This window comes from Sorex araneus, chromosome 3, assembly GCF_027595985.1.
Source record: "Sorex araneus isolate mSorAra2 chromosome 3, mSorAra2.pri, whole genome shotgun sequence".
Taxonomy (NCBI): domain Eukaryota; kingdom Metazoa; phylum Chordata; class Mammalia; order Eulipotyphla; family Soricidae; genus Sorex; species Sorex araneus.
Genome location: NC_073304.1, coordinates 239,226,999 through 239,248,170, shown reverse-complemented (window position 1 = coordinate 239,248,170; position 21,172 = coordinate 239,226,999). Strand labels below are relative to the sequence as shown.

The 21,172-nt window shown below is 49.4% G+C and overlaps 1 protein-coding gene across 1 annotated transcript; it reads right to left on the bottom strand.

Annotated features, from left to right (window-relative positions):
- Positions 1 to 613: 613 nt before the first annotated feature.
- On the bottom strand, positions 614 to 10,271 carry FN3KRP (fructosamine 3 kinase related protein). The gene is made up of 6 exons (XM_004621065.2): positions 10,095 to 10,271; positions 4,817 to 4,968; positions 4,150 to 4,241; positions 2,526 to 2,605; positions 2,265 to 2,387; positions 614 to 2,042 (listed from the first exon to the last, which is right to left on the bottom strand). Exons 1-6 carry the CDS (start codon positions 10,233 to 10,235, stop codon positions 1,704 to 1,706), a joined length of 927 nt encoding a protein of 308 aa, XP_004621122.1. The 5' UTR covers positions 10,236 to 10,271; the 3' UTR covers positions 614 to 1,703.
- Positions 10,272 to 21,172: the final 10,901 nt, after the last annotated feature.

The following is a 21,172-nucleotide window of genomic DNA, read 5'->3' as shown; positions in this document are numbered from 1 at the left end:
GAATAAGCCACTCACAGCTCCTGCTTAATCCAGATAAAGGGTATCAGAGGCCCCTTATGTTTGAGCTCCCACCCCACCCCCCAGTCCTGTTTTATTTTACTTCCTTCCTAAACTTTAAACTCCAATTCATATTTTATTTTCAGGGGTATGGGGGCCATACCTGGTGGTGCCTGGGGGCTACTGCTGGGTTGGCTTGGGAGTCACTCCCTGCAGTATGCAGGGTACCATGTGGACCCAAGGATTGAACCTGGGGTCCTGCATGTAAAACATGCACTCTCGTCCTTTGTACTGTCTCCCCAGAACTTATATTTTAAATATACCAGTAAACAGTGAGTGCACAAAACCTTCAGCTTCCACTCTTAATCCCAGTAAAGCAGAACCCAAGTCTGGGTACACCCAAGTCATTGTGCCCTGTGGCCTCCAGTTTTCCAATTTTCCTGATAGTTTCTGCTTCTTGTAATAAAGCCACAAGATCAGTCCAGTCACAACACTGGTTATTGACAAGCTAAAACTGAAACAGGACAGTTCATACAGAGATATGCTTGTCTGACCTTCTTTTGAAATGGTGTGTTTTTACTGAAGAGTCAAGAAAAAAATTATTCATCTAGAAAACAAGAGTTGTACCTCTTTATTGTTGTAATATATCACAGAGATGTCTTAGCAAACTAAGAAAAATAAATGACTTCCAATTTAAATGATGGAAACACAGTCTCCTACATCATCAAAATCACAGAAAATTTATTCAAATTTCATATGAAGTTTATTAGCCTTAATGTCATTTATGGATCTTTCTCATTAATGGAAAACTGAAGGAGAAAAAAAACACTGAAGTAGTATTTGTCTTAAATATTTTCTAGTAAAAGAAAGACTAGACAAGCTTTAGAAAATGACAGACAAGACAGATGCTCACAGGAGCAAGTCAGTGGCCCCAGTATACTGTTGACACCCCAAGGGAGCAGTTTGGTCATCCCTAGAATCAGTTTCCAGGCCTGCTCACTCAAGCTGAGGCAGAGGTAACTAAGAAAATAAAGGAAATGTGCTCGATTTTGGAATTGGTCATTGTAAGACATCTGGGCTAATGCTTAGCCTAAGACTTACCCTTCAAGATGCATTGTCCTGAACATCAGTTGTTTACAGGAAAAGGTCTTTGCCTGGCCAACATCTGGCAACCTTGTGGTTCCCTGTCTGCTTCAGGATGGCGGCAGATTTGATGCATACCACTCTTATAGGTCCCTCTGCTCACATTACATTTCTAGTCTGTTTTCTTTTCTTTTTTTTTTTCCCCGAAAGGGTGAAGGTTGAGGGCCGGAGGTGGGCTTTGGACCAGACCAGTGTGCACAGGAGCTATTCCTGGCTATTCCTAGCTCTGTACTCAGGAGTGACCCTAGCTAGTGCTTGGGAGACCATTTCTGGTGCCAGAGATCAAACTGGGCCTGCATTCGTGTAAAACAAGTGCTTTATTCTGCACTACCTCCTGGCCTCTCTAGTGTGGCTTTTGTTGTCTGTTTTGGGGTCACACTCAGTGGTGCTCAGGATTTCTTCCTGAGGAACTTCCCACTGTGTGATGGCTTCAGTCCCTCCACTATGGTGTTTTTATCTGCCATGAAGTCTAAGAAAATGTACAACTTTATGTATCCCAGTTGCGTAAAGGAATGGGAGGAACTCCTGAACCCAGGAGTCTCCCCCCCACAGGAAGCACACATTCATTTGAGAAGATTTCTCATGGTGTTGAGAGAGGAACCACGGTACCCTGACCCAAAGTGATTCCAGTGGTTCAAGTAGTGAAAGAGCTGATACAACTGAAGGCGCTTCTCAAATCCAGGGGACTTGGGGATCTTGCTGTGGTAGGCAGAGTAGAAAGAGCTACTGAAACCCCCAAACATGCCGGCTATTGCCAGTTCATACTCTGAGTGGCCATAGAAAGAAGCTGGATCAAAGATGATGGGCCCAGTGGAGTCTTCCGCCACGTTTCCTCCCCATAGGTCGCCATGAAGCAGGGCTGGGACAATGTCCAGATCACGGAACAGATCAGGGATCTTTAGCTACAGGGAGGAAACGAAGCTTTAGCAAAGTGAGCAATGAATGTGGCATATGAGAGGGATGCAGGTACATTCCAAGTGTAGCTCCTCAGACCTCATAGAATAAGGATAGGTCCAGCTCAGGCAAGGTGGAAGGGACACTAACAATCACCCCACTGGCTCGTCAGACCCTGACCAAATTAAAACCTACCTTGAGGCATACCCTGGGGACTTTCAGGAACTCACCTGTAGTGCAGCCCAGAGTTCTAGGGCCTCCCTGTCCCCAGACCCTTTCTCCACCATGTTCATCTGGGGCTGAATACGCTGCTGGGTATAGAATGCCACCCAATCCTCCTGCCAGTCATTGACCTGCATTGACAGCAAAGACAGGCACAAAAATATTAGTAAAGGAAAAGGGAGCAAAGACTTTCAAGGAAGGGAGAGGATGAGCTTTCCTCAGCTACATCTAAACAGACAATAGAGAAGTGGAAGGAAAAGGTCACTCACCTGGGGGAGATATCCACAGCACGTCACAACATCAAACCCAAACTGGTTCACAAAGGGTCTGTCCAACTGCCCACCTTTTCCTAGAATCGAAAAGAGACAAAAAAGATGACTTAGTCCCTGTTCCCCAGGTCTCACAGTTCAGAGTTGTTTCATGGAGGCATGACCTGACCCTTCTCAACTAGGGTCCTCATCCACAGACTAACAGGATGCTGGTCCCCATCAATCTGCAGGCCTCAGAACCTGCTCTACATGATTTAGAATCAGGCATACCCATTGCTTCTCAGGAGAGGTTCCCGAGGGTACATAGAGGAGCAACAATGCTGACTCCAAAAACGAAGGGAAAAATTCACCTGTGCTGGGTTCAGTTTTCCAAGGCCCAGAGGAATTGCAGTGCATAGAGTACTGCCTTGCAAATGCACTGTGGCCAGTTCAGATCTCCAGTGTTCCATATGCTGAGCATGATCCAGCAGCTACTGTCTGTGACCCCCAGGTGCCAGAAGGTGGGTATAACACCACAACAGGGAGTCCAACCCCTGATGAGCACCACAGCTAAAAAGGTGTGAGTACCCCCTGCCTGGCAAGTGTGTGCATGACCCCAGTGACCAGCACAACCATAACTGTGCCTCACCTCAGAGTGCAGTCCTGGGCAGCATGTGAGCGAGCACCATAGCCGAGGAGTGCAAACCTTAGCAACACCACAGCCAGATAGGCAACCCCTGGGCTCAGCTCAGCAATAACATCAACAATGAAGGGAAGGAGATGCAGGGAGAATTTTAAAAAGAATGGCTTTCAGTAGCCAACTTGCATTTTAATTTGTAAAAATAGATTGTAGTGGACTGGAGCAATAGTACAAGAGTTAAGGCACTTGCCTTGCATGTGGCCGACCCGTTTGATCACCATACCACATACATTTGGTCTCTGAACACCATCAGAAGTGATCTCTGAGCACAGAGCCCTGAGCACTACCAGGTGTATCCTGCCCCCTTCCCCACCAAATTAAAGCTGTAGTGCTGGGGTCTGGAGCAATAGCACAGCGGGTAGGGCGTTTGCCTTGCACGCAGCCGTCCCGGGTTAGATTCCCAGCATCCCATATGGTCCTGGAGCACCGCCAGGGATGATTCCTAAGTGCAGAGCCAGGAGTAACCCCTGTGCATCGCCAGGTGTGACCCAAAAACAAACAAACAAAAAAATACCTGGCATATGAGTATGGGACTACATCTAGCTGAAAGGCCTCAGGCCATATCAATACTAATACATACTAAGCTCTAGAAGGTCAGGGATCAAATTTAGGCTTCCTGCATGCTAAGCATAAGCACCAACCCTTTGAACTATTTCTTGGGACCTTAATAGCTTTGGTTTCAGGGGTAGCGAGAGGCAAAAGAAAATAGAACTTAATGGGGTATTGAGTTCAGAAACAAGTTCCTTTCTTTCAAGTGAATTTGTAACACACAACACCAGTCACATTAGCAGTGTTCAGTGACCCAAATATACAGCTTTGGGATTGGTGTTTCTTTCCTTGACATCAACACAGATCTGGCCCTCAGCAACAGCAGCACAAGGCCACTCCACTCCTCTGCTGCTTAAGGTCCTCTCAGCAGGGTCCCTCCAACCCACAGTCCCATACCCACTGTGCTGGCCTCCTTATGGAGCGTGTCTCCAAGTTTCTTGTTCTCTAGGTGCAGATCTGCCAACTGGCTTCCAAGCTTCGCAGCATGACTGTGGAAGCAAAAGGAGCTTAAATACCTGGCATACAAGTGTGGGAATACATCTGGCTGAAAGGTTTAGGTCACATAAAGTAGGTCAACATTACAAGAAAATAGTCTGTTCTGATGAAGCAAGTGGAGGGAGTGAAGGGCACTAAGGACCTAAATTTCTTTCACAGCCTCACTTGTGGCTTTACATTCCTGATCCCCATCAACATCAACATCTCACCTTGGGAGATTTCCTTTTTCCCTTTCTCTTTTTGTTTTTTGTGTCACATCCAGTTGTCCTCAGGGCTTACTCCTAGCTCTGAGCTCAGGGATTATTCCTGGCAGGGCTCAGGGGCCATGTGGGATACCAGAGATTGAATCTGGGTTGGCCACATGCAAGGTAAGCGCCCTACCTACTGCACTATCTTTCCAGACCCCTCAGAAAGACAGTCTTTCCTGTGTATCTTTAGTTTGTAGCATACACGACATACGGTATCACAGAACCTTTATATCACGTGCCACAAAATACAAGTTTACAGTACAAAGGAACTATTCAGAAGGATAATAAAGTCAAAAAGAGGTGAAGGTGCCAAAGCATACCTGCTCAGATACCTCATGTCCACATGCTCCATCACCAGCATGCTGCCTCCTCCAGGAGCATCTAGAACCTTGATGGGCTTGGGCACTTTCACTGTGCCTGTTTTCAGGATGGCAGTTAAACTTGCCATCTCACCTTCAAACATTCTTTTAGCCTGTCCAAAGCATAATGAAGAAGGAGAAGAGTAGAATTACTTTTATAAAGGTTCTTAACAGAGGAGGCTGGAGTGATAGCACAGCGTGTAGGGTGTTTGCCTTGCACGCGGCCAACCAGAGTTCAATTCCCAGCATCTCATATGGTCCCCTGAGCACCACCAGGAGTAATTCCTGAGTGCAAAGCCAGGAGTAACCCCTTTGTACTGCCAGGTGTGACCTAAAAAGCAAAAAACAAAAGTTCTTCATAGATTCAGGGGTTTGTTTTTTGTTTTGTTGGGGGGATACACCTAGCAGTACTCAGAGACCACATCTGGCAATGTTCAGAGGAGTATATGTGATGCCAAGAATCAAACCAGGAGGATTGTGGTTGCAAGTTCATGTTAGGCAAGAACCTGAACCTTTGTAATATCTCTTTGGCCCCAGATTCAGTTTCTTGAACAACATAATCACAAACAAAGAATATTCGGACTAAAAGCTCAATAGTCTTAGGAATCTGGAAGATTCAACTCCTAAAACATAAAATATAAAGAGTTCTATATTCCATATAATCAGCAAATGTTTATGCTATGGCCAGTACATTGATATAAGTCACCCACTTGATACCAAAGCAAGCTAGAATATAACATGTTTGGAACTATCAGAGAACTAGAAGCTACATATGTGATTACGACTCTAAAACAAGGGCTGGAGTAATAGTACAGCAAATAGGGAACTTGCCTTCCCCATGCCCAACCCAGGTTTGACCCCTGGCACCCCATACGGTTCCCCAAGCACCAACAGAAGTAATTCCTGAGTGTAGAACCAGGAGTGGCCCTCAGTATCACCAGGTGTAACCCAAAATTTTCACTTAAAAAAAAAAAAAGAATACCAGGGCTGGAGTGATAGCACAGCGGGTAGGGCGTTTGCCTTGCACGCGGTCGACCCGGGTTCAAATCCCAGCATCCCATATGGTCCCCTGAGCACCACCAGGGGTGATTCCTGAGTGCACGAGCCAGGAGTGACCCCTGTGCATCGCCGGGTGTGACCCAAAAAAAAAAAAAAAGAATATCAAAAAGAAAATGTTGGGTGGGGACCTGACTCAAAGGGCGAAGCACAGGAGCCAGAAAGAGAGTACAGGGGTTAAGGCTCTTGCCTTGCAAGCAACAAATCCCGGCTCATTCCCCAGCAACCCCAGCACCACCAGCATGATCCCTGAGCACAGAGCCAACAGTAAGCCCTAAGCACCACCAGGAGTGATCCCTAAGAACAGAGCCAGCAGTAAGCCCAGAGCACCACCAGCAGTGATCCCTGAGCACAGAGCCAGCAAAAGTCCAGAGCACCACCAGCTGTGACCCAAAAAAAACCAAACAAAAGTTAAGCATGTGGGACTGGAGTGATAGCACAGAAGGTAGGGTGTTTGCCTTGCACATGGCCGACCCAGGTTCAAATCCCAGCATCCCATATGGTCCCCTGAGCACCGCCGGGGGTGATTCCTGAGTGCATGAGCCAGGAGTGACCCCTGTGCATTGCTGGGTGTGACCCAAAAAGAAAAAAAAAAAGTTAAGCACGTGTTTTGCATGAAGAAAGCCTTGATTTGCTCCCTGGCATCACATGATTCCTTGAGCACTTCTAGAAGTGGCCCCAAGGAACAATGGGTATGGGCCTTCCTCCCCAAAAAGAATTTTGGCTACAAAATAAGAAGAACCCAAAGATGGAGATGTAGCTCAGAGGTAGAATGTCAGTTTCATATTTATGTCATTCTGGGTTCTATCTTGGGCAGCAATTTAAAAAAAATGGGCTGGAGAGATATACAGCATGTAGTGTTCTTGCCTTACAGATAGCTAAGCCGGGCTTGATCTCCAGGACCATATATGATTCCCTAAGCCTCACTAGGAATGATCCCTGAGCACAAAGCCAGGAGTAAGTACTGCTAGGTATGACCCCGTAACAAAAACAAACCAAACAAAAAATTTAAGGAATAAAAACCCAGAGGCTGGAGAGATGGTATGAGCACTCTCGGTGCACCCCCCAAACCACAAAAAAAATTAAGAATGCAGAGACTGGATAGCTGGTGGTGCTTGCCTTGCACACAGCTGACCAGGTTCAATCTCCAACATTCCATATGGTAATTTGTGAGTGCAGAGACTGGAGTTACCCCTCAACATCACTGGATGTGGCCAAAAGCAAACAATCAAAAAGATCCAAGGGGATTGGAGTGATAGCACAGTGGGGAGGGCGTTTGCCTTGCACAAAGCCAACCCGGGTTCAATTTCAAGCATGCCATATGGTCTCCCGAGCACCGCCAGAAGTAATTCCTGAGTTACTTCTGGAGTAACGTCTGAGCATCACCAGGTGTGACCCAAAACGCAAATAAATAAATTAATTAATTAACTTAAAAGATCCAAAAGAAAGAGCACGACAGGGCTGGAGCGAAAGCATAGTGGGTAGGGTGTTTGCCTTGCACATGGCCGACCCGGGTTCGATTCCCAGTATCCCATATGGTCCCCCGAGCACTGCCAGGAGTAATTTCTGAGTGCTGAGCCAGGAACAAACCCTGAGCATCGCTGAGTGTAACCCAAAAAGCACTGTAGCACTGTCGTTCAATTATTCATCGATTTGCTCGAGCAAGCACCAGTAACGTCTCCATTGTGAGACTTATTGTTACTGTTTTTGGCACGTAGAATATGCCACAGGTAGCTTGCCAGGCTCTGCCGTGCAGGTGGGATACTTTCGGTAGCTTGCTGTGCTCTCCAAGCGGGGCGAACCCAAAAAGAAAAAAAAAAAGAGCACAACACTGTTCAACAAGTAACGCATCACAAAGTGGCTTAATTTTAATCAATGAAAATATTTGCTTCCTGTATAATCCACACCACAGTGGTAGGGCATTTGCCTTGCATGCTGCTGACACGGGTTTGATTCCTCCGCCCCTCTCTGAGAGCCCAGCAAGCTACCGAGAGTATCTCACAGAGTCTGGCAAGCTACCTGTGGCATATTCAACATGCCAAAAAAGTAACAAGTCTCAAAATGGAGATGTTACTGGTGCCCACTCGAGCAAATCGATGAGCAGTGGAATGACAGTGACAGTGACAGTGATAATCCACACCACCTCTGGTTATTACAAGTGACTGATTTGCCTGTGAAAGTGGAATACAGATAGAAGAGGTGGATGTCACATGATAGGGGGAAAGCTGAGCAGCCCCTATAGAAGTGCCAACAGCAAGTGGGCATGTCCAGGTTGCCACTGGGCAAGACAGCGTAAGAACCAACACTAAGTCAGAGAGAAGTTAATGGGTGTGTGGTGCCCAAGAGCCTGGCCACACCCATGGATGCCAGGGATCCCAGAGGTATCAGTCCAGGCCACCTGAGATGGAGGCTGAGACTCCCACCCAATCTGGGATAAAAACCAGGTCCAATTCTGTTCCACACTGCTGGGGCCCTGAAAGGGGCCCAGGGAACAGAGTGGGTCAGGGATAGGAGGGGCTGGGGATAAAGAGAGACACCTTGGAGTCTGGGTGGAGGCTGGGGACAGTGGGTGATAGGATAGAAGGAGCCACAAAGGGGAGGTCTGAAGGGACTCAGGGACAGGGGGTGGGTCAGAGGGGAGTCAAGGACAGTGGATGCCAGACAGGAAGGGCAGGGATGGAGGGAGAGTTCAGGAGACAGAGAAGGCTCAAGGGTAGAGGTGGGGGACCAAGGTGGGATCAGGGGACAGACAGGGTCAGGACAGGGGTCAAGAATGGGGATCAGGAGACAGGGGTGAGGAACATGGGGTTCAGGGACATGGCGGGGAGAGGCATCTGTGACGGGCTCAGCCCTACACAGGAGCCCAGCACATGAGTGCAGACCAGGGAGGTGCGGTGCCCAGGTAGGGAGAGATGACATGCAGTGATGCACCAGACCCCAGATCACCCCACGACACCAGGCCACCCATCTGCACCTGAGTCTCAGGCCTCACTGTGTACCCTGTCACTCTCCAGCCAACACCACTCTCACTGCAAGAGGGATACAGCCAGGCTTGCAGCGACTGATGCTGTGATGCATCAGACCGAAGATTCCAGACCCTGGGTGCGCCTCAAACATGGGACAGGCCTCCAAACACCCCAGAACCAAACACTTCAGGCCCCAGCCCAGGGCAGAATTGGACCTTGAACTCTTCAGATCCCAGCCCCGGACAGGACTCCGGTCCCAAATACCTCAGGTCCCAGCCCCGGACAGGACCCCGGTCCCAAATACCTCAGGTCCGAGCCCCGGACAGGACCCCGGTCCCAAATACCTCAGGTCCCAGCCCCGGACAGGACCCCGGTCCCAAATACCTCAGGTCCCAGCCCCAGACAGGACCCCGGTCCCAAATACCTCAGGTCCCAGCCCCGGACAGGACCCCGGTCCCAAATACCTCAGGTCCCAGCCCCGGACAGGACCCCGGTCCCAAATACCTCAGGTCCGAGCCCCGGACAGGACCCCGGTCCCAAATACCTCAGGTCCCAGCCCCGGACAGGACCCCGGTCCCAAATACCTCAGGTCCGAGCCCCGGACAGGACCCCGGTCCCAAATACCTCAGATCCCAGCCCCGGACAGGACCCCGGTCCCAAATACCTCAGATCCCCAGCCCCGGACAGGACCCCGGTCCCAAATACCTCAGGTCCCAGCCCCGGACAGGACCCCGGTCCCAAATACCTCAGGTCCCAGCCCCGGACAGGACCCCGGTCCCAAATACCTCAGGTCCCAGCCCCGGACAGGACCCCGGTCCCAAATACCTCAGGTCAGAGCCCCAGACAGGACCCCGGTCCCAAATACCTCAGGTCCCAGCCCCGGACAGGACCCCGGTCCCAAATACCTCAGATCCCAGCCCCAGTCAGGACCCCAGCCCCAGCCACCTCAGACCCCAGCCCCAGTAAGGACCCCGGCGCGGCCACCTCAGGCCATAACTCTGGACAGGACCCAAACCCAGCCACCTCAGACTCCGACCCCCGCCTCCTCATACCCTGGACACGCCAGACCGACTCCGGACACCTCACACTCGGACCCCGAATTCCTCACACCCCCGGCCCGGGACAGGACCCTGACTTTTGACCCTGATCCCAGACTTCAAACCCGGATCCCAGCCTTGAGCTCTTCCCGCCCGCCCCCAGGCCGCGGCGGCCCTGACCTCGGCCTTCGGGTTCACTTTCACAAACACTCGTCCTTTGTCCGTGTCGTAACTCTGGCCCTGGCTAATACACCCGCCCCCCGAGTGACCCGTGGCCTTCACGGAGCTGCAGCCCAACTCCTGCTTCAGCAATGCCTCCATGTTCGCGGCGCGGGAGACGCTGACCGCCGAGGTGAGCGAAAGGGAGTCGAGCACAGATTGGGTGAGAGTCCGAAGGAGGCGGGGGAAAGCCTCGGAGGCGCTCGGGAATTGGCTGGGGGGCGGGGCAAGGCTAGTGACTGGTGCACGGGGATTGGCTGGGCGGGACTGACCGCAGAGTCGCGCCAGGATTGGGTGAGGGGCCGATGCGTCCTGGGGGCGAGGCTGCTGACTGGTGCACGCGGCTGGGGGCGGGACTGGCCACAGGGAAGAGCAGGGGTTGGGCGCCCGGCGGCTCCCACAGCCTACCACCCTGCTAGCGGCTTTTCGGCTCTGGGCTCGTCCTGGTCCTGCTTCTGCTGCCCTGGTCGGACCCTCGCCCTGTCCTTGTCCTTGCACTTGCTTTCACTGCCTGACTGTAGCCCGAGGCTGGCCCAGCCTCACCCTGGCCCTCGCTCTTGCCCACCCCGTCCTTCTCCGGCACAGCCCTCTGCTGTCCGCCCTTACACGCTAGTTTCCAGGTCTTTGACGTTCATCTTATGGTCCGTCGCACCCTGCCTAGTCTTTCACAGCCTTGCGAGGCTAACCTTGCCCTCCTCCCCGCATTGCCACCTGTCTCCCCACTGGACTTTGGTGGTTCAGGTGCAGAATCCAGACCGTTTGGCTCCAGAACTCGTCAAGGTTCCCCAGGAAATGGAAGCACGGGATGTGCACAAGGAGAGGATTGATGAAATGACGGGGCTCTTGGGGAGCCAGGTAGAATTCCCTCCAGATTCCTAGCCCTCCAGAAGTCATGTTGCCTCCCAGCAGCAACGCCACTCTACATGTTCCTCTCATGCCCAGAAAGCACCGTCACAGGTACTGGCAACGTTTGGGGGCTTGCTGATTCTATCAAGAGAAAGTGTAAAACTGACCATCACATTGACCATTGTCTCCAAGCACAGCTTATGCCCACAGCAGTCATGTGCATTCAATAAGAATGTATTAGCAATGAGTGAGTGAGTCATGGATTGGTTGAAGCTCAGAATATTGAAGATTTAAGGACTAAGAACAGATAAGCAATTCTATTTGCACATTGTTTAAACCACCCTTCCTATTAAAAACAACTAGAAACTCTGATTAAATAATTAAACTACATTCAAAAAGAACATTAAAAAGTTGATGATGTAGCAAGAAAAATTTGCTGATCAACAGGGAAAGGAAAATGAAAACTACACTTGGGTAATAATATACCCCTTTTAGAAAGACTAAAATAAAGGACAGCTAAAACTAACAGCTTTATTTTGAAAGAGCAAGGATGAGGAGGACCTGAAATTCTCGTGTGTGTGTGTGTATGTGTGTGTGTGTGTCTGTATGTGTGTTTGTGTGTGTAGATATCTCATGTGACCATCTTAGAAATTTTTTGGAAAATATTTACTTAAGCTAAATATTCTAAATTGTGTGTGTGTTTGTGTGTGTGTGTATAATAAAACTAGTTCTGGGAATAAATCCAGGTCAAATATAAGACAGGCACTTTACCATTGTGTCTTATCTCTGGTCTTAAAAAGTAAACATTCTATATCCCATGAACCAGAAATTCCCTTCCCATGTATCCCCTTCCTACCTAACAGAAACTCATTCATATCTGCACCAAAAGATCTGTGCAAACATGTTTACAGTAGAATGATATATATGACTTCCTGAGACCAGTGAAAACACTCTAAAATGACTCAAATGAACCAAGCTGCCTTATCCCTTCTCTCTCTCTCTCTCTTTTTTATTAGTGAATCACTGTGTGGTACAGTTACACACTTACAAACTTTCATGCTTGTGTTTCAGTCATTCAATAATCAAGTACCCATCCCTCCACCAGTGCCCACTTACCACCACCAATGATCCCAGTATCCCTCCCACCACCACCACCCCATCCCCCTCCCCACCCTGCCTCTGTGGCAGGGCATCATTCCCTTTTGTTCTCTCTTTCCTTTTAAGTGTTGTAGTTTGCAATTAGAGGCACTGAATGGCCATTGTGTTTAATCTGTAGTCTACATTTATTATCCCTTCTCTTGAGAGCACACTGGGCCTCTGACTTGCTTCTCATTGAGACAATATGACAAAGATAAGGCCTGAGCAATTGTACAATGGGTAGGGCATTTGCCTTGCATGCAGTCAAACTGGGCTCAATCCCAGTATCCAATACGGTCCCCAGAGCTCTGCCAGGAGTGTGTGTGTAGAGCCAAGAGTGAGCCTGGAGCCCTGCTATGTATGGCCCCAAAACAAACAAAACAAAAAGAATGTGGAAAAGGTCATGGCTTGTCACTTTGTGATGATAAGATGCAAAATGCATACCATAACATTTCAGTCAATGATGGAGCCCATATGGTACATTGGTCCCCAAATTTCTCTGTCTAGTGACATTATACCTATAGTTAAATTGTAGTCTTAGTGGCTGGAGAGATATTACAGGAGGAAGGGTGTTTACCTTATATGCATCCTACTCCAGCTTGTTCCCCAGCACCACATAAAGTCCTCCAAGCACCACCAGGAGTGATCCAGGAGTGAGCATTGCCAGGTGTGCCCAAACCAAAAAATCGTAGCTGGGGGAGAGAAGAATAGTACAGTGGGAAGGGTGCTTGCCTTGCACATGGCCGACTTGGGTTCAATCCATAGCACTCGATATGGTCCCCTGAGCCCCACCAGGAGTGATTCCTGACTGCAGAGCCAGGAGTAAACCCCACTGAGCATTGCTGGGTAAAAAAATTAATGAAAGAACATTTACCCTATAGGATGGAGGTCTCAACTTCAGAGGATGCTCATGACTGTGTCCTGCTCATCACTCACTAGTGACCTAGCTCATCATGCAGTGTGACTTCCACCAGCGCCTGTGAAGTGCAACGCCCAGGATTTCTCCCGGGCAATGTTCTCACTCAGGAACGAGGCAAACGCGCCCAGGGATGTGCTGGCTGCTTGCTCCAAGGCCACCACCAGAAAATAGGGGGCTCATCAGCCCAAATCACCAGATTTCGCTAATGAAAGTCAGCGAAGGCCAGCTCCCCCTGCTCCCCGGTATTTCTGGGTCCTGTCTGTACCCACTCTCCCGAGGCTGTCCCGAGGTTGTTCCACTCAGGCCCAGTATTTGTACCAGCAGGAGTCCTTCGAGTAGTGCCTCTCTTGAGGGGGTGCTGCCATCTCCCTAGGTCCACGTCTAGCGGGGCCTGAGGTGGGGCCTCCCTGTTGCAGGCCCTGAGTTGCGTAGAAGTGGGGGCCATCCAGAGGCGGCAGAGCACAAGTAGAGCCCCGTGTGGAGTCTATTAGGCCTGCCCTAAGAATGACGGCCGTGGGCACAACACCAGGTCCTACAAGCAGAAGACAGCGGGGAAGGAGGCAGGAGCCTGGGCTCTGCCCAGAAAGGGGGCCAAGAAGAGCCTGTGTGTCTCTAGACACACAAGCACCGCTGGGGAGGGCGCCGGGTTTCCACCGAGGGTGGGCGGGACGATCCGGGGGCGGGTCACAGGCGGCGGTGGGCGGGGCAATACGGGGCGGGACCATAGCGGGCGGTGGGTGGGGCTTATGGGGCGGGCACAGGCGGGTGGTGGGCGAGGCGATCCGGGGGCGGCCCATAGACGGGAGGTGGGCGGGGTCACGGGCTGGTGGTGGGCGGGCGATGAGGCGTGGTCAGGGAGGGACAGGTGAGCGGTCGGGAGACTGTCTCTGAGTCCTGGGCACGGTTCAGGGTTCCTTCAGTCTCAGGGCAAGAGTGTGGAGATAGGGTGGCCGGCCACTGTGAGGGTCGCTGAGTCCCCCCTTCTTTTCCTTCCTAAAGTAGGAACGCTACTTTATAATTTTTGTTTCTGCCATGCTGGGGGTCAAATCCAGGGCCTTACACAGGAGGGACATGTTCTACCTCTGAGCTATCTTCTGCCTGGAAGCTTTATATATTGTATTTTTGCTTTTTGTTTTTGGGCCATGCCCATTGGTGCTGGGGAACTAGGACACTTCCAATGAAGTGTTCAATGTGCTCAGAGACCTGCTATGCCAGGGTTCTGACTCAGCCTCCCAGGTACAAAGCATGTGCTCCTGCTCCAGCAAAGTTTTGAGCTACCTCCTTGGCCTCTGAATCCCACTGTATTTTCACTTATTTACTTATTTCTGGTTTGGAAGCTACATCCAGAGATGCTCAGGGGTCACTCCTGGCTCTACACTCAAGAATTACTCCCAGTGGTGTTCAGGGACCATAGCGGGGGTGCAAGGGTTGAACCCAGGTTAGCCATGTGGAAGGTAAGAACCCTACCCTCTATACGATCTCTGCAGCCCTTTGAATCCCACTTTAAATAGATTGTGTCTGTTGCTCTAGTCCTTTTTGTGGGACACCCTTGGGATTATGCTTAAAATAGGTTCTTTCTATGACAGAACAGTTGCCACCTTGTGAGTCATCCTCAAATACACCAGAGCAAAACTGCTCAGCTGTTTGCTTCTATTTACTTCTCCACAGCAGAGGAGCCACTAAGAAGAATTAATTTGTGTGTGCAAATGCCTGACTTTGGGGGAAATATGCCAAGCAATGTGAGCCCCTCTATTTGTTTGCTTATCGTTTGTTTTAGAGTCACACCTGGCAATGCTCAGGGGTTGCTCCTGGCTCTGCACTCAGGAATCACTCCTGGTAGTGCTCAAAGGATCATATGGGATGCTGGGGATAGAACCCAGGTTGGTTGTGTACAAGGCAAGTGCCCTACTGCTGTACTGTCATTCCAGCCCCCATCAATCTATATTTATTTGATCAGAGAAAGTGCAAATTAAGAGAGGCTGGGGGGTTAGTTCAAGTGACAGAGCACATGCTTAGCAGGAAGAAGGCCCTGACATGCCTCCACTGCCGTCAGCACCACTGGGTGTGGCACTGGTGCCTTCACCCAAATAACAGTATGACCAAGTGTTGCCTATATTTAAAAGAAATAACATTTTTAAATGTTCTTTTTTGGGGACTGGAGCAATTATAGGGTGCTTTCCTTGGAAAGCACCAAAATTGACCCGGGTTCAATTCCCAACATCCCATACGGTCCCCCGAGCACCACCAGGAGTAATTCCTGAGCTGCATGAGCCAGGAGTAATCCCTGTGCATTGCTTGGTATGGCCCAAGAAGCAAAAAATGAAATAAAATAAAATAAAATATGTTCTCTTTGGGGTTGGAGAGCTAGTACAGCAGGTAAGGCACTTGCCTTGCATGCAGCTGACCTGGGTTCAGTCCCCGGCATCCCATATGTTTTCTCAAGGCTGCCAGGAGTGATTCCTGAGTGCAGCACCAGGAGTAAGTCCTGAGCATCATTGGATATGGCCCCCAAACAAAACAAAACAAAACAAAACACAGCAAAAGAAATGTTCTTCTATAGTAAAATTAGGATAAAAATTCACTCATGTAAATATGGTTTTTTGCCCATCCCTAGGATAGTGGATATTTTCTCTCCTCTACCATCCAAGAAGGAACACTTCCAGGAGTGCTCTAGGTCAGAGGCACTGCACAGGTTACACAATCCTCCTGCAGTGTAAACTCCGGAATGTTCAGCACTTCCACAGCAAAGTGTGTCTGTCAGTGCCTCAGTAGGTAAATTTCAGAGCTGGAATGATAGCACCACAGGTACAGTGCTTGCCTTGCATAGCCAACCCAGGTTTCAATCCCCAGCATCCTGCAAGGTTACCCATGCACTGCCAGAAATAATCCCTGAGCATTGCTGGATGTGGTCCCCAAATAAGCAAGTAAACAAACAAACCCAAACATGTTATAAACCGTAATTGCACTCCTATGTAGATACACAAGATAAATCAAAACCCAGAGGAATAACTCAGAGATTTAAGCACCTGTTTTGCAAGCACATAGTCACAAGTTCAAGCCCCACATGTGCCAAACAACCCTGGAAACGGTTGCTTGAGCCTGGTAGCCCTGCTGTCTGCAATCTCTAGTGCCACAAGTAATTTCTAGGCACACCAGGTCGATACGTGTGAGTATCACAGAAAGAGGTGTGACCCACAGCAGGCTCTGCAATGACAGAGATGTATGAGCACCCCAGGCATTGTGATCTCTGGTGAGCACCATGACCACAACTCGAGCCCTGGATGCAGGAGCGTGCAAGTCCCAGAGAATACATGTGCAAGTAGCAACTAAGGGAGCAAAGCCTCAGTGAGCACTGGGTCAGTGTGCAAGCACTGCAGTTGGCAGTGTGACCCCCATGAGCACACCCCCAAGTACCACTGGCAAACCCACCACGAATGACGTCAACGGAGGGGAAGACGTTTGAAAGGAGAGAAATGGGCTGGAAAGACAGCTCAGAGGGCAAGGCATTTGCCTCACATGTGGCAGATCCCAGTTTGACTTCTGGTTTGATACCTGGCACCACATATGGCTCCCTGGGCGTCATCAGGGGTTACTTCTGAGCACATAGCTAAGACTATTTCCTGAGCCACTTTTGAGTATGACCCCCAAACTACATATATATGCATGTGTGTATATATGTTTATACATATGTGTGTAAAAGTGTGCACGTATACATATGTATATGTATGCATGTATATATGTATATGCATATGTATATGTGTATATTTGTGTCTATGTGTGCACATGTGTGCCTGTATGTATCTATATGTGTATGTGTGTGTCCACATAAACATATGTACATAAAACATTGTGCATAACAGTTCTTTACTTTTACAGTTGTTCTTTATCTTCACAATCCCCTGAAGGTAAAATACAATTCACATGCCCACTCCCTGGTGAATGGATAAACATTCCAGGGCTTAGACAGCATTGATCTCATAGAGAGAACAGGATCCTAGGGTCTAAGAGCCCTGTGTTGGGGTCCCAAGCCTCTCTGCACCCATGGATACTGTTCTTCCCACCCTCAGAGGCTTCTGTGCCTTGGTCCTATGTCTTCGGTCCTTTCCTGGCAAGGACACTAGTGCCCTGTGTTACCCTTGTCACTTCCCTGAAGTCTCTTTTTCACATAGAGCTAGTGCCTTCACAAACCCTGACCTAATGGGAGGGCACAATAGGGATTCAGAGCAGGGTGGGCCAAATGCAGACAAGTGCCTTATCTCCCGACTATCTCTGTAGTCATAACACCCTTGTTTTTGGGGGGTGGGAGTGGGCCCACACCCAGTGGCGCTCAGTGCTTACTCCTGGCTCTGCACTCAAGAATTACTCCTGGTGGTATTCAGAGGACCATATGGGAGGTCGGGGGTTGAACCTGGGTAGGTCATGTGCAAGCCAAGTGCCCTCCCTTTTGTACTATCACTCTAATATTTTTGAACATTATTGTATTAGATGCAATATCTTCTGTTTAGTAGCATCTATCCACTGTTTGCATTGTATTTTGCTGAAGTAAAGTTTTTTCTTTTCTTTTTCCTTCATTTTATTTTCTTCATGGTGGGTATACTGAGAGGTGTTCAAGGTCTACATACAGCCTGGTGGTCTGAGGGTTACTCCTGGTGGTGCTGGGGACCACGTAATAACAGGGATTGAATGCAAGGCAAGAATGTTAGCTTTCTCCACTATTATTCTATATAGAAGACTGGAGTGATAACATAATGGGTAGGGCGTTTGCCTTGTACGAGGCCAACCCGGGTTTGATTCCTCCATCCCTCTCGTAGAGCCCGGCAAGCTACCTATAATATCCCGCCCACATGGCAGAGCCTGGCAAGCTCCCCGTGGTGGATTTGATGTGCCAAAAAAGTAACAACAAGTCTCACAATGGAGACGTTACTGGGGCCCACTCGAGCAAATTGATGAACAATGGGATGACAGTGCTACAGTGCTATATTCTATATGGTTTTAGAAGTCCTTATCACAGCAATTAGGCAAGAAAAGTAAATCAAAATAGATCTAAACTGGAAAAGAAGTTAAACTATCATTACTTCCAGATGTGCCTGGCAAGCTCCCCATGACATATTCGATATGCTAAAAACAGTAACAATAACAAGTCTCATTCCCCTGACCCTGAAAGAGCCTCCAATTGTTGGGAAAGACGAATAAGGAGAGGCTGCAAAAATCTCAGGGCTGGGACAAATGGAGACGTTACTGGTGCCCACTCGAGTAAATCGATGAATAACGGGATGACAGTGATACAGTGATACTTCCAGATGACATGGTAGACATATGGAAGCCTTAAAAACTCTCCTGAAAATCTCTCAGAAACAATAAACCAATACAGCAATGTAGCTGGCTATAGAGTCAATACACAAAATGCTGTTGCATTTCCTTTTGTTTGGATTTGGGCCACACCCAGTTGTGCTCAGGGATCATTTCTGGTGGTGTTCAGGGGATCATATGGAATGCATGAGATCGAACCTGGGTTGGCCTCATGCAAGGCAAATGCCTTAACAACAGTACTATGGCTCTGGCCCCCTATTTTTTTTTAAAACTGCTCCAAGGGGCTGGAGTGATAGCACAGCAGGTAGAACGTTTGCCTTGTACGCATCCAACCCGGGTTTGATTCCCAGCATCCCATATGGTCCCCTGAGCACCACCAGGAGTAATTCCTGAGCACAGAGCCAAGAGTAATCCCTGTGCATCACCGGGTGTGACCCAAAAAAAAGCAAAAAAAAAAAACAAACTGCTCCAAGTTGGAAAGAGAGCACAGTAGGAGAGGTATTTGCCTTTCATGCAGCTGCAGCTGACTGGCTTAGACCCCAAGCACCACTTATGGTCCCTGAGCCCCTCCAGGAGTGATCCCCAAGCACATACAAGTGTGGTGCAACCTCTCCTCCCCAAATAAAATTAAATTAAAAAATAAAATAGGAGCTGGAGCAATAATACAGTAGGTGGGTGTTTGCCTTGCATGCAGCCCATCTGGGTTCCATTCCTGGCATCCCATATATGGTCTTTGGAGCACATACAGGAGTAATTAATCATTGAGTGCAGAGCCAGTAATAAACCCTGAGCATCACAGGGTGTGCCCCCAGCAAAAAATAAAACAAAATAAAATGATTCACCTGTATTCAAACTAAGGAATCAACAGGCATTGTAAACTAAACTAGCTTTCCAAAGTACACTGTTCTTAGCCCCAACAAATGCAAGTAACAAGAATATTGACTTTAACATCTGCTTTTCTGCTTAGGGCTTAAGGTTTACTCCTGGGTCTGTGCTCAGAGACACTTCTGGAAGGGCTCTGGGGAAATTATGGGGTACTGGGGATCCTTACCAATCCAGGAAAGGCATGTGCAAGGCAAGCGTCCTACCTGCAGTATCATCTCTCCACTGTATCTCTGTATCACTGTCATCCCATTGCTCATCGATTTGCTCGAGCGGGCACCAGTAACGTCTCCATTGTGAGGCTTGTTGTTACTGTTTTTGGCATATTGAATACACCATGGGGAGCCTGCCAGGCTCTGCCGTGCAGGACGGAGGACTCGAACCCGGGTTAGCCGTGTGCAAGGCAAACAAAGCTTGGTTTATGCTTGAAAATGTAGGTGACCTCTAAAAGCATCCCAGAGTATTTGGTGCTCAGGGGCTACTCCAGGCTCTGGATGCATGGGAGCAGCTCTTGGAGGTGCCATGGGACCATGCAGGTGTGTTCCTGCACACAAAGCGAGCACTCTGGTCCTTCCATCCATCTCCCTGACCCATACTCTGGTCCTTCTATCCATCTCCCTGGCCCATACTCTGGTCCTTCTATCCATCTCCCTGGCCCAGACTGCTGAACCTCAAATCCAATGCTATAGTAGGTGAAATATTAGTTTCTCATAAAGAACAAAATGAGGGCAGGAGAGAGCTCTAAGTGAGTGTATTCTTTACATGTGGGTTTAATGCCTGGTACCAAATTGGTTCCAGTACTACTAGAAACAATTCCTGAGCAGACACCAAAAACATATTTATAACAAAAGCAGCAGCAGCAAATGGACACCACTCCACCGTTAAATGGTTTAAAATATCTGCAATAGTTACATTCTTCATAATCTTTGTTATTTAAAACTTCAAAGGCATCAATCAACATTTTGCAGTGTTTTGAATGAATGCATTAGGTCATATTTGTTGAAAGATAACTTTCTCTTTCATATGAAGGCAGAGATGGAACTGACAGCAAACTGTACACATCCTAACCTCACAGATATGGAAACCATGGGTTTCCATATGACTCTCATTGAGTCATCATTGATGCACCTTCTTCACCAGTAGCATCTTGAGAAAATGTGAAGGTCTTCAAGCATCTCTGCCAGACTAATTCGAGGTGCTCCTTCATCATCAATGTCACTCTCCACAGAAAGATCCCTTATAATTCTTCCCCTTCTCCCACCGCTCCTGCTTCCAACAAAATGGGGGTCTAAGTCAGGTCCCAGCAGAGCACAGTGGAGTCTCCCCTACACCAGGTGAAGGCGGGGAGCGCCCTTCTCCAGTCAGGACCTCAGTTCTGCGGGGCTGGTGAGGCTGCCTCCACGCTGGAGTCTCCATTGTGTGTGTGCTCCGCTGCTGGATTCCCAGCGCCCTTCAGACTGCTCCGAAGGGCAACCCGGGATCGTGGGAGGCGCGCCCGGTGCTCACCGAGCTCCGAGGGAATCCCGGGACTCCAGCGCCCTTGCTCTCCTCGCAGGACGTGCACGGACGCCCACGCGTGCGGAACCACAAAGATGCGCACAGATATGCACAGGCACCAACAAGAACACGTGCACACGTACAAAGACAGGAGCGTTTGCCCATGCACGACAAGTCCGGCCCGGTCCAGCTAGCCAGTCCGGTACGCAGCCCGCCGGGGTCAGCGAGTGAAACCCATTCGGCTCCCACTCGCCTGTCCACGCGAGAGTGACAAGGCAAGCCCCGCCCCCGGTCGCCAAGGCCACTCCCGCACCGTCTCCATTGGCTAGGGGAAGCTCACCGCCCAAGGTCCCGCCCTCGGACTCGCCTCCTATTCGTCACTGGCGGTGGCAGCCGCATTCTCCTGGGAAGGACAGGTGGGCTCCGCTCTGGAGGCGGAGCCAAGCCA

Bases quoted from the DNA above. Each gene is read 5' to 3' on its own strand.
- FN3KRP (XM_004621065.2), bottom strand. From the start codon at position 10,235: ATGGAGGCATTGCTGAAGCAGGAGTTGGGCTGCAGCTCCGTGAAGGCC. The intron at 2,606-4,149 runs GTATGGGACTGT...TTTCGATTCTAG, and splicing joins TAAGGAGGCCAGCACAGTGG to GAAAAGGTGGGCAGTTGGAC. The intron at 2,043-2,264 runs GTGAGTTCCTGA...TCCTCCCTGTAG, and splicing joins AACTCTGGGCTGCACTACAG to CTAAAGATCCCTGATCTGTT.